The sequence below is a fragment of the Panthera tigris genome, chromosome B1, assembly GCF_018350195.1.
Source record: "Panthera tigris isolate Pti1 chromosome B1, P.tigris_Pti1_mat1.1, whole genome shotgun sequence".
Classification (NCBI taxonomy): domain Eukaryota; kingdom Metazoa; phylum Chordata; class Mammalia; order Carnivora; family Felidae; genus Panthera; species Panthera tigris.
The window spans coordinates 138085034-138097119 of NC_056663.1; the positions used below are offsets into that span (position 1 = coordinate 138085034).

Here is a 12086-nt window from a genome sequence, read left to right on the forward strand (position 1 = left end):
AAGAAGTCAGATGTAAAATAATGTGTGATTACATTTATATAAAGTTCAAAACCAGGGTACACTATAGTAGTTATGGGTTAATATTTGGGTGGTTAAAAGTATAAATAAAGGCAAGGAAATAATTACTAACAAAACCAGTATATGTTCTTTTGGGTAGAAGCGTTGTATTTTGCAACAGAGTATAAGATTAAAGAAAGAGATAACCATAGGTTTCGGGAAATTCAGGAGAGCATAAGCAGTTTTCCTCTCCCCTTGGCCTCTATAGTCATCCTCTCCTGCTGCCTCTTTTCAATACCATCACAAACTTTCCACAGTGATGACCTGAGCTTCTGTCCTAGAAAAGTGGCAAATAACATTATCTCCAGAAGTCGTCTGTTAAATTATGTTATCTAGTGAGTTAGAAACGAAGTCAGTGTGTACTCTACAGAGCGTTATATCACCTGGCTCTATCAATACGATAGGTTGTAGCTTTCAAGAGCAAATGTGAGACAAACTTCAGCTGCAAGGAAAGTGGAAATAAGTGACAGGAGACTGCACCCTGAGAGTTTAACCCTAAAATCCAATAATGAACTAAAGCAGAGATTTGCAAATTTCTTACAACTAATAGTGAAGATTTATTTAGTATTCATTAAGGCTAATGTGCTAAAAGCCTTACAAGCACTATCTTTACAACAACGCTGCAAATTAAATGGGATTATTTTCTCTCTCTTTTTTTGCCCCATATTTTAAAGCTTTTTATTTGCATACTAAAAAATCGTGCATTCCAGTAATTAAAATCATTTGAGGAAAAAAATGGTATTCTGATTAAGCTGCATTTTACAGCCTGCAGGACATCTTGGACCAGCTTGGGTTTTACTCTAGATTTCGTCCCCAACTTCCTCCTTCACCAAGCTGCAAGGTCTTTTCCTTCTCTGCCAGTCAGACAGGCAGCTGGGAGAGGCAGGGGTGGCCTTCACGGTCAGCGGTTCTGGGTTCTTTGATGTGAAAGGGGCAGCATGGTCATTTAAACTTGATCCAACCCCTTTGCATCTTACCAAGTTAAACAGCTAAAAGAAATAAAATAAGAAGACAATGCTTGTGGAATGTACAGTGCGTATCTGGCAGTGCGTGCCTCACTATGATTTGCCTGCTTGCTTCTCCTGTCCTATCATTTCTTTTGAAAGGGGTGGATTTTTCTCTTGAGACTCTGTCTTCTTCAGTTTCAATTTACCGAACTTCTCAATCTCAGCCATATTGGGTTCGCCAGACATGGTTGCAGAGGAAGCAGTGAGGTGCACGAACGAGCGAAGTCCAGTCTCCAGAGTCGTCGTGACCAAGTGCCTACGTGGGATTATTTTCCTAATATTGCAATGGAGGGATGGTGTGGAGGGCATTTTCAATCAAGCCCTCCAGGTCACATGGCCAAGAAGTGGCAGAACTAAGATTCAAAATGAGACCACCTGGCTCTTGAGCTCCCACATTATAATCACTATACTAAAGGGGTACAATGGCTCCCAGACCTGAGCAAGACTGGAGGGTTCCACGGCACATGCGGTTATTTAGCAACAGAGGTGTGGAAAAGCAGAGTAACTTGGGAAGGCCACTTTGGGCACTATTCAGGGAGAGGAAGACCTACCCATAGATTCTGATTTTCATAGTCCCTTTGGTTTAAGGCTATTTCTACATGGAGGCTGGATATATTAGGTTTTCTTAACCTCATGATATTAAACATTTTAATCATGCAAATTATCTCTTGTCTTTTGAATTTTTAGTTAGCAGGCAGCTTTCTGATTATAACTTGGCTCTCCAAAAAGAACTCCTTAGAATTTGTAGTCTGTGCCACTGAGAGTATTCTAGTGTGTATGTGACAGCTCTATATTTGTCATTGTCTACTGAAGTATCAGAATTCTTATTTATACATTAGCTTCTTGAGCTATGTGATTGCGATTTTTTTTATAAGTTGAGCTTTCAAAGGTGCATTTACAAAAATCTGCTTTCCGAGTCTGAAAGACTGAGGACCAATCTCTAAATATTGGCAAATTCATCAGGTAAAGTTTTCATATGAAATCTTTTGGGCAAATAACGCATTGACCTTTTTTCATTCAGATCTTAAACTTGCTGTGGGGTTTAACTTTTTTACATAACTTCCGTAAGCATAACAATTCACTTTATCTGGTGAGTAATTGTCACACCAATTAAATACCAAATAAACCACCACGCCATTAAATTTTAGTGATGTGCTATGGTAAGAGGTTTGGAGGAGAGCTGTGGACTGAATTGTGCCCCCCCTCCCTGCCCCAATTCATATGTTGATGTCCTAACCCCCAATGTGATGGTGTTTGCAGATGGGATCTTTGGGAGGTAAATAGATGGGGTCATGAGGGTAGGGTTCTCATGATGGGACTAGTGTCCTTATAAGAGGAGATACCAGAGAGCTTTCTGTCAATGTCTCTCTCTTTCTCTCTTCTCTCTCTCTCTCTCCCCATGTACACAAAGAAGTCATATAAGCACACAGAAAGACGGCAGCTGCCGACAAGCCAGGAAGAGAGCTCTCATCAGAACTAGACCATGCTGGCACCCTGATCATGGAATTTTAGATTGCAGACTGTGAGGAAATAAATGTCTATTGTTTAAGTCACCCAGTCTATGGCATTTGGTTATGGCAGTCTGAATGGACTAATACAAGGAGTCAGTGGAAAATAAGGAGGCACCCCTTCTTTGAATGAGTGAGAGATGCTTTGGCTGGGGTAGCCAGGTTCAACGAAACTAAAAGGCTATCCCAAGAAAATGAACAATCCACATAACATCATCTTAAAGAGAAGAAGTCTGAAACACTGCCTTTGTTTCTTTTAACACTGCCTTACACCTGGCTTTCCCTATTAGACTTGTTGTTTTGTTTTGTTTTGTTTTGTTTTTGTTTGTTTTTTTTCTGCATGTGTTCTATTCAATAAAAGAGTGGCACTGGTATCATCAGCAGTTAGAACAATTTTAGAAAGTAAAAAATTCAACTCACTAAAAATGTTTCATTACATAGTATTCCTTTCATAGATCATTCTTTCCTTTCTGGAAAAGGATCAGGCTATAAAAGCTTGGGAATGCAGTTAGCAGGACTTTTAAATGGTGTTTGATTTTTTTTTAAAAAGCCCAAGCATCTGACCATGGTTTTTCCAAGTCAAACAGCAGTTTAAAATCTAAGAGACTTTGAAGTCAGAGGCCTGTAATGCTGTGGGCTACTTCTCTCTCTCCTGAAATAGTAAGTGAGATCAGATGAGAAAATTGGTACAGATACTGTTTGTGTTTCTCTGCATTTCTTAAGAGTCTGCCCTATAAACCTTACTTAGGTATATAATACTCTGAGCCACTTTTTTGAAATGTATAAGAAGAATGTGTAGGAGGAAAACTTATTTAACCACAGTTATTACTTTTAAATATGAAAAAGTATCATTTTCTTTTTGCTTTTCAAATAATGAATGGAAAGACCCAGAGTTTCAGAAGGCCACATAGCAAGCCACGACAAATCTTGATTTTAAACGCACAACGAAAGAGGTCTTTTGAAAGGGTACAAAAGTCTCAATAATACTAGCTATCCTTTACATGGTACTTAAAACAAACCATTCATAATCTTTGCTATGTTGCACTATTTTTTGTTATTGCAGGACACCAGATGAAGATATTTGCAATGGATGAAGAAAGTTACTCAGAGTGGTTGAGTAACTGAACAAAGCTATATTACTTATAAAAGGCTGGGTCAGGGGCGCCTGGGTGGCTCAGTCGGTTGAGCGTCCGACTTTGGCTCAGGTCATGATCTCGCCGTCCATGAGTTTGAGCCCCGTGTCGGGCTCTGTGCTGACAGCTCGGAGCCTGGAGCCTGCTTCAGATTCTGTGTCCCCCTCTCTCTCTGCCCCTCCCCCACTCATGCTCTGTCTCTCTCTCTGTCAAAAATAAATAAACATTAAAAAAATTTAAAAAAAAAGTGGCTGTGTCAGAACTCTCCAACCCCCTGACTCCATATCCACATTCTTTCCACTATTATGCCACATGACACCCATAATGATATCTGCATTTCTGGGAAGACCTGATAAATCTATCAATAATTAATGATTTATTCTGGAATAGTACAAAACTCTCATTTGTCTATTACTGAAATTCTTTACTTTTTAAAAAAGTTTGAGAGAGAGAGTATGAGCATGAGTCAGGGAAGGGCAGAGAGAGGGAAGGAGAGAGAGAGAGAGAGAGAGAGAGAGAGAGAGAGAGAGAGAGAGAATCCCAAGCGGGATCTGCACCATCAGCATGAGGCCTGATGCAGGGCTTGAACTCACACTGTGAAATCATGACCTGAGCTGAAGTCCAGCACTTAACCAACTGAGCCATCCAGGCGCCCCTTGAAATTCTTTCAAAGCCAAGCTGATTTTAAATAAAAACTGATGGTCAGTGTGTGCAGGGAAGGAAGGAAGGCCAGAGGGACTGAGGACTGTTTTACCATCAGGTTCTAATCATGTCATGATCACCAACCATCACAGTTTTGATCTGCAGAGCTTACAGTAATCACAATAATTCACATTTGTAGAGAACTCTACTTTTTAGGTCCGATATAAATTGTTTGTAAGAAAACAAGATAACTGACTGGATCAGAAAGGAAGTCATACCATGTAAGTTAGATCAGGCTTCTCTGGTCAACCTTGATTGAACCAAAGTTTCTATAGAAGTGGGAACTTGTATGTCATGAATGGTCACCATGGAAGCAGTCAACCTGCAAAATATGGTAAATACAAAAGAAGTTTGAAATTGGGAATTGGTTCATTGTAACAATGCATGAAATACAGAGGGTGATGAATTTGAAGTAGTTATAAATACCTTGAATAGGAGGAGGATTACCTGAAAAACTAGGGGGGGAAAGCATTCATGAGCAGTTTCCTGCTCTAAAGAAGGAAGACTGTCAGTCTGCCTGAATAAATTTATCCCTGTAGAGAAGGAAGGAGACTCATTAGTTTGCCATATCTTCATGAAAATGCTCCCAGGATAATCCAACTCCCCGAGGTCTGATTCTGTATTCTCTGAGCAACCTCCTAATGGTAATTGAGTTTCTCAAATACATTTCTCTCCTGGAAAGGAAATGAGTGGACAGACTGACATGCCCATCCAATCTGCTTGACAGTGTAATTTTTCACTGTTAATTAAGACCCTGGCTCCTGCATATGATGTAGTTGGGTGATGTGAGTCAGGGCTCTTTGGGCCTGACTTCTTGTGGGAAAGTAAAAATCAACGTCCTGGGTCTGTAGAACTGATAACAGCAACCATTTACATTTATACAGGATGGACAATTTACAAAGTCTTTTGACCCATGCCATCTCCTTTATTTCTCACAGTGTCTGTGAGGTAGTTATTTTGATTTCTATTTTATTAAGATTTAGAAAGGTTGGGTGAAATTTTCAAGACCATATAGCTAGAGGAATATGGGACACAAAGCCTTGGGTTTCTGACATTAAATCCAGAACTTCTCCACCTCCAGGGGCAGGTGAGTACATAAATGCACAGAGACTCATAAGACGGAGTTTCCAACAAGTTGCAGCTCACTGGCATCTTGAAACGACAGAACCTGGTGGATAGGGGATGGATCTTTTAAAAAAACTTACTTAGCCATCATCCCCAATCTCCCCATCACCTCCAGCCCTAGAAAACCACAAATCTACTTTCTATCTCCACAGAGTTGACTATTCTCGAAAGTCCACACAAATAGAATAATACAATATGTGGTACTTTGTGACTGCCTTCTCTTATTTAGTATGTTTTCAAGGTTCATCCATGTTGTAGCGTGTCTCAGTATTTTGTTCTTTTTTATTGCCAAATAATATTCCATTGTATGGATATACCACATTTGGTTATCCATTTATCGGTTGATGGACACTTTGGGTCGTTTCCACTTCTTGACTATTGCGAATACACTGCTGGGAACGTTTGTATACAAGTATTTGTGTGAAAATCGCTTTATGCTTCTCGTGGGTATATAACGATGAGTAGAATTGCTGGATCATAGGCTAACTGTGTGTGTAACTATTTAAAAAAGAGATTACTTTTCCAAGCAGCTGCGTCAGTTGATATTATCACTAGCAATGTATGAATGCTCTGACTTCTCCTCATCCTTACCTGCATTTGTTATGTCTGACTTTTTTTTTTTAATATATGAATTTTATTCTCAAATTGGTTTCCATACAACACCCAGTGCTCATCCCAAAAGGTGCCCTCCTCAATACCCATCACCCACCCTCCCCTCCTTCCCACCCCCCATCAACCCTCAGTTTGTTCTCAGTTTTTAAGAGTCTCTTATGCTTTGGTTCTCTCCCACTCTAACCTCTTTTTTTTTTTTTCTTCCCCTCCCCCATGGGTTTCTGTTAAGTTTCTCAGGATCCACATAAGAGTGAAACCATATGGTATCTGTCTTTCTCTGTATGGCTTACTTCACTTAGCATCACACTCTCCAGTTCCATCCACGTTGCTACAAAAGGCCATATTTCATTCTTTCTCATTGCCACGTAGTATTCCATTGTGCATATAAACCACAATTTCTTTATCCATTCATCAGTTGATGGACATTTAGGCTCTTTCCATAATTTGGCTATTGTTGAGAGTGCTGCTATAAACATTGGGGTACAAGTACCCCTATGCATCAGTACTCTTGTATCCCTTGGATGAATTCCTAGCAGTGCTATTGCTGGGTCATAGGGTAGGTCTATTTTTAATTTTCTGAGGAACCTCCACACTGCTTTCCAGAGCGGCTGCACCAATTTGCATTCCCACCAACAGTACAAGAGGGTTCCCGTTTCTCCACATCCTCTCCAGCATCTATAGTCTCCTGACTTGTTCATTTTGGCCACTCTGACTGGCGTGAGGTGATATCTGAGTGTGGTTTTGATTTGTATTTCCCTGATAAGGAGCGACATTGAACATCTTTTCATGTGCCTGTTGGCCATCCGGATGTCTTCTTTAGAGAAGTGTCTATTCATGTTTTCTGCCCATTTCTTCACTGGGTTATTTGTTTTTCGGGTGTGGAGTTTGGTGAGCTCTTTATAGATTTTGGATGCTAGCCCTTTGTGTCTGACTTTTTTGAGTATAGTCATTCTAGTGAGTATGAAATAGTGTCTCCCTGTGGTCTTGGATTACAGTTCCCTGATGACTAATGATGTTGAACCCCTTTTCATTTGTTTGTTAGTCATTTGTATATCCTCCTTGGAGAAATATCTATTCAAACCCTTTGTCCATTTTTTTAATTGGGTTATTTGTCTCTTTATTACTGAGTTGTAACAGTTCTTTATGTAATCTAAATGCAAGTCCCTTACTGATAATTATATAAAATTATGTAATTTTCAAATTGTATAAGCTGAAAAAATGTGTGTTGCCTTTCTTCCGATGACGTCCTTTAAAGCACAGAACTTTTCAATTTTGATGACATCTACTGTATCTAGTTTTCTATTTTTGTGTTTTTGTTTTTGTTTTTCTGTAGCTTATACTTTCGGGGTACAGATAAATCTTTTTGAATGACAGGATAATCTGATTAGATGATATTGTTGCTGTGAGGAGATAAAGTATAAAAGTGTCAGAGGATAAGTATTTGCTTTCATGAAATTTGCATTGTGATGAAAAGAAAAACTAAAAAGGTAGAAAACAATAAAGGAAGGATAGATTAAGGGTTGGTAAGGGATAAACATTGAAACTGAAACTTCAACAAAACAACAGCTTGTAACTAGCAATGTTTATCGTCCTTTGTCTTTGTAGTACAAACATAATATCAGCAAAGTACATCTGTAAGACAATATGCTTCATTTTTATTTTATTTTTAAATTTTTTAAATATTTATTTATTTATTTAAAAAAATTTTAATATTTATTTTTGAGAGAGAGAGAGAGAGATAGAGTGTGAGCTGGGGAGGGGCAGAGAGACAGGGGAACACAGAATTTGAAGCAGCCTCCGTCCAGGCTCCGAGCTGTCAGCACAGAGCCCGACGTGGGGCTCAAACTCACAAACCGTGAGATCATGACCTGAGCTGAAGTCGGATGGTCAACTGACGGAGCCACCCAGGTGCCCCTAATCTTTGTTTATTTTTGAGACATAGAGAACAAGCGGGGGAGCAACAGAGAGAGAAGGAAACACAGGATCAGAAACAGGCTCCAGGCTCTGAGCTGTTAGCACAAGGCCCGATGTGGGGCTCAAACTCATGATCCTCGAGTTCATGACCTTAGCTGAAGTTGGATACTCAACCGACTGAGCCACCCAGGCGCCCTGTATAAGACAATATACTTTAAATCTATTTAAAAAAAAATTTTTAGAGATGGAAATAATCATCGCTGTTTTATACACTTGTTTTCAAAACCAGTTTAGATCAAATGAGTTGTCCCTATAGATTTGTATAAGATTTAACTATTTATTTTAAACTAATTTACTTGTGTTTATATATCATTACTAAGATAACACTTTGGTTTATACATAAGTCTTAAACTTCCTCTGAAGTTTTCATTTAACATAATATAGTCTCTTTATACAAACCAAGATACCTGTAGCTTCGACATATTACACAATTCGATTTCCTTTCTGGTCTGCTGACAAGTATTTTACGAGTAGCACCTGCAATATCCAATAATCTGCTGCAAGAAATAGTGTTGATTTCATTAGAAAATAATTTGCTTTTCAAAACATTTTTTTTCATATACTCTAAGCACTCTCTAATAATATAACTTAATAATAGAGCATCAAGGATAGTTCTGGTTACAGTAAAGAAAAAATAAGTCAGTTCAGGGGGGGAAGGAAAGTGAGTGGAGAAGCTTGCTTCCCCGGGCTTTTGCATATGCATAGACAGCTATGATGTGCTGGCTACTCTGTAGTTAGCTTTGTATCTGGGTTTATGTTTATTTACTCATCAAAATTAAATTTGAAGTGCTGGTGGGCTGCAAACTCCAGGAACGCTATGGGCATAGAATTCAAACAACAAGTGTTTAATTAAAGGTCCAACTGAACTGTTATTTTGAAAAAAGAAATCTCTTTATTAAGTCATTTAAGCCTAGGTAGTATTAAGCAGACACTGTATTTAAGAGTGAAGTTTTGAGGCTAACTTTGAAATAAATTAAGTGCAGGTTAGGACTTCTTGCCTTCCCCATTTATTTTCAGTTTTTCTCTTTCAACCGATGCCAATTTTATTCTTATGCACAAATGTTTACCAGAAAGTTCATCTATGGTTGATCCTGTCTGTTAATATGAAATCCAAATCGTCCTAGCATTTGGGCCATTTTCCCAGATTTTAGGATATTTTTGTAACGAAGTGACTTTAGGGTATTTTTGGTCTCACATCCAACTGATTAATTTTTTTAAAGGTAACTTTGCTGCCAGACCCAGGCGTGCATTGTGCGAGCACACACACACTGAACAGAAAGATTCAGGTTCTTCTGTTCACTGATTTTCAGTGTTTTGTTTCGCTTCTGAAGAGCAGAAGGCAAAGCTTATGAGGCTGAAGAGGGCCATTATGCCTTCAAAAGCATCCTGCAGGCAAACTAAGCCTGATGCAAGGAAGTCAGAGCTCTCTTAGCGACCTTCACTTAAACTGGCTACTCGCTTGGGTACATAAAACACACTGACTCAAGTGCCCTGCATGATGAGTGTTTACTGCCCACGGGCCACTTTCTAGTTCTCTCCCTCACTTCTGCTTCCACTATGGAGTTGAATGGTTCCCGAGAGCAAATCATTTTCAACCTTAAGCCTATCCATGCCAGTTGCCAGTTGTTCTTATAACTAATTTAATTTAATTTAATTTAATTTATATTTATTTATGTATATCTTATTTATTATTTATAACTATTTTAATGGAATTGAATACTAAGTAAACCAAAGAAGAAAAGAGTACAAAAAGAAAAAAAAAGTTTTGTTTTTATGAAAATAAAGTGAAATATTTTGGAAAAAAATCTAAAATAAAGTCACTTTGAAAAATTGCTGTGGGGCACTGGGTGGCTCAGTCGGTTAAGCATCTGACTCTTGATTTCGGCTCAGATCATGATCTCACAGGTTCCTGAGTTCAAGCCCCATATTGGGCTGTGCTCTGACAGTTCAGTTCAGAGCCTACTTGAGGTTTTCTCTCCCCCTCTCTCTCTTCCCCTCCTTGTCCCCGCCAAAGTAAATAAATAAACTTAAAACAATTGCTATTGAATTAGTATGTAAAATGAACCATAATTTCCTTTTTAGAAAAAGGTAACAAAAAATTAAACAGTTATTTAACTAAAGTCTGAACTAGAAGGTGGCCTAATTGCATTCATTCATAAATTTACCCATTTATCCTATGAACATTTATTGCTTACTATGTGTGCTAGATAGCTGAGTAGTGAGGAATATCAAAACAAGTGTCACAGATCTTAAGAAAATAATGTCTAGTGGGGGGAAAGACGCTATAAAAACACATATATTGCAAGAAAATGTGACGACTGTATAAAGGAGTATTCTGCAAGCCTAGAAATGTTTAAGCAAACATGTGCCATCTTACGGTTGCCAAGGGACATTTAAAAATAATTTTCTCTCTTGATAATGTGAAATGTGTTATCAACATAGAACGGTTGGAAAACAGATAAAATGTAAAGAAGAAAATGAGAATCATCTCTAATGCTACTACTCAGAGAATTATTGTAGTTTTTTTGGTGAAATTTTTTCAAATCTTTCTGTCTCTATACACATACCTGCACACATATATCTGATATTATTTTCATTGTATTATATTATTTAACACTAATATTATGTAATATATATGGACTCATACATAAATATGAGTTCTTTTTTAAAACTAAGGCTGAAAAACAAGTTTTTGTTTTTGTTTTTGTTTTTAAGTAAGTTTTAAAGGGCCACAAGTGTGGCTCAGTTGGTTAAGCGTCCAACTTCAGCCCAGGTCATGATTTCACAGTTTGTGGGTTTGAGCCCCATGTGGGGCTCTCTGCTGACAGCTCAGAACCTGTACCCTGCTTTGGATTCTGTGTCTCCCTCTCTCTCTGCCCCTCTCACTAGCACTTTGTCTCTCTCTCTCTCTCAAAAATAAATAAGCATTAATTTTTTTAATAAGGTTTAAAAGCAGTGACTACACAGTGTTAGATATTAAAGTATCTTTTCTGATGTTTCAAATATCTACAATGAGGATAATAAGTAAACAATAGCAGACTTACCAGAAGCCAGCCTAGGAGAAAACGAAAGAAATGGGCTGTCATGTCTTACATTCTCAGTTATAAGTACCAACTGTTTGAACCACTTGGTAGAGAGGACTGATACTTTTTCACATCAGTTGACCCTTTTGAAGTAACCTGAGCCACAATGGCATTGCAGGATACTGTAGATCGAAACCACTCACGGCATTTTAGGATTTGGGAAGGTGATTTCACTTCTACAAAACAGATAACCTCTCCTACTGAGGGAAGATACTGCGAATCCCCAAATGCCCACAGATTAGTGTCCTCCCTCTCCCTCACCTTCCCCCCCCCCCACCCCTCCTGAGGAATGGCAGTGGGAAGAGGGGAGGGAGGCTGCTCCTGGGGCAGATTCGAGGCTGGTGAAGTGATGGTGACCGATGGCCAGTCTTCTCTCACTTTGTCTCTCAGAAAGGGGGCTCTGGCTGTGCCCACCTACAAGCGGTGTGCTACCTGAAACTCAGCCTCATGATTCTGTGGGCACAGTACCACATCTGTGAAATGACGGACGCAGAATTGCTTGAAGAAGTTTGAGGCCCTCTGTGTTTTACTCCCAGTTTGCTTTCTGGGGACCTTCCTGTCTGTGCTTCTTCATCAGTGTCAGCGTTCCATTTCCTTGGTTAACACTGCTTTCCTCCACAAGGGAGGCTCCCTGGGGCTTTGCTCGGGAGCCCTGTGCCCACAAGGAAGGCCAGGAAGGCTGTTGCTCCTTGGGCACCTGGGTGCCTGGAGCTCACCTGACGTCTGCATGTGGGGGTTTAGGATATCATGACGAATTAGTGGTTTTTACCCTTCCAATCTGTCTGTAAAAGGCCTGCTTTCAGCTTCTCTGCTCTGGACTTTGTTCTCAGGCTCCACCCTTGCCTGGAAACAGAAGCTCTAGTTCTCCTGATTTCCGGTCGCACT

At 39.3% G+C, this 12086-nt stretch overlaps 1 protein-coding gene across 1 annotated transcript; it reads right to left on the minus strand.

Annotated features, from left to right (window-relative positions):
* Positions 1-1115: 1115 nt before the first annotated feature.
* LOC102948949 (thymosin beta-4-like) lies at positions 1116-1250 on the minus strand. The gene has a single exon (XM_042982716.1). It carries the CDS (start codon positions 1248-1250, stop codon positions 1116-1118), a length of 135 nt encoding a protein of 44 aa, XP_042838650.1.
* Between the last annotated feature and the right edge of the window lie 10836 nt (positions 1251-12086).